At 74.6% G+C, this 1,024-nt stretch overlaps 1 protein-coding gene across 1 annotated transcript; it reads right to left on the reverse strand.

Moving 5' to 3' along the window:
• Window positions 1–583: 583 nt before the first annotated feature.
• AURANDRAFT_69563 (hypothetical protein) lies at window positions 584–1,024 on the reverse strand (the record flags this gene model as incomplete). Its single annotated transcript, XM_009045335.1, has 2 exons — window positions 584–720; window positions 773–1,024. Coding segments are annotated over 2 exons (389 nt in total), but the record flags the coding sequence as incomplete, so codon positions are not given.

Raw genomic sequence — 1,024 nt, forward strand, 5'->3', positions numbered from 1 at the left:
CCGGCGCCGAGGACCCAGCCGGGGCCGAGCGTGCTCCGCGCCACGGCGCGCGCGTCGAGGCTCGCCTAGACTCGAGAATTTCACAGCGCGAAAAAAGAGATCGCGACCCGTCCAAAGCGAGCTCGACACCCGGCCCGCTCGAGCGCGTGAGAGACCCGGCTCGAGCGGGTAAAAAGACCCGGCTCGCTCGCGCGCCCCTCGTCCCTCGCGACGTCCGCCGCCGCCGGGAGGCTCCGGCCCGCGTCGCCGCTGCGGTCGACCTCGACGACGCCGCGCTCCACCTGGGGGATGCTCTCCGCGAACTCCCGGGGAAGACGCCGCGAGGACGCGCGAAGAAGAGGCCGCTCGCGTCGGAGTCGTCGGCGATGCGCGCGCCGCGCGGCGCCGTCCGGAGCCGCTCGCCCGGCGCCTGCGCGCGAATCAGACTTCGGTGACTTCGGTGGAAAGCTTCGACGCCGCGTCCGGAAATCAATGTCTCCGGTGGATAACTTGCGTCCAAAAATCGGCCGAAACGACGGAGCTCGAGAGTTTTCGGCCGCGCGTCTCGCTCGAGACGCGGCCCCGCGACGAGGTCCACGCGCACGGCCCGCAGCGCCGCGAGCGGCTCCACGTCGACGGCCGGGTGCCGCGCCGCGACGAGGGCGAGCGCGCGCGCGAAGCCCGCGGCGTCGCGCGCGGGCGGCGGCGAGTCCGGGAGCCCCTTCGCCGGCGGCCCCGCGCCTAGGGAAACACGAGTACAAAAAACCGAAACCGCCCCCAATAAACGACGCACCCCCGTCGACGCCGCGCCGCCGCAGCAGCGCGTCCTCCGCGGCGTCGAGCGCGCCGTCGAGCGTCGCGAAGAACTCGACGTCGAAGCCGCCGCCCTCCGCGACGGCCCGCAGCCCCCGCGCGACGTCCGCGCCGCAGGCCGCGCAGGACACGGCGGCGCCCGCGGCCCGCGCGGCCCGGAGGACCTGCGCGACGACGTCGCCCGCCGCGCCGTCGAGGCCGTAGCAGAGCTTGAGGTCGAGGACGAGCGACT

Source organism: Aureococcus anophagefferens (assembly GCF_000186865.1).
Source record: "Aureococcus anophagefferens unplaced genomic scaffold AURANscaffold_2252, whole genome shotgun sequence".
NCBI classification, from domain to species: Eukaryota; class Pelagophyceae; order Pelagomonadales; family Pelagomonadaceae; genus Aureococcus; species Aureococcus anophagefferens.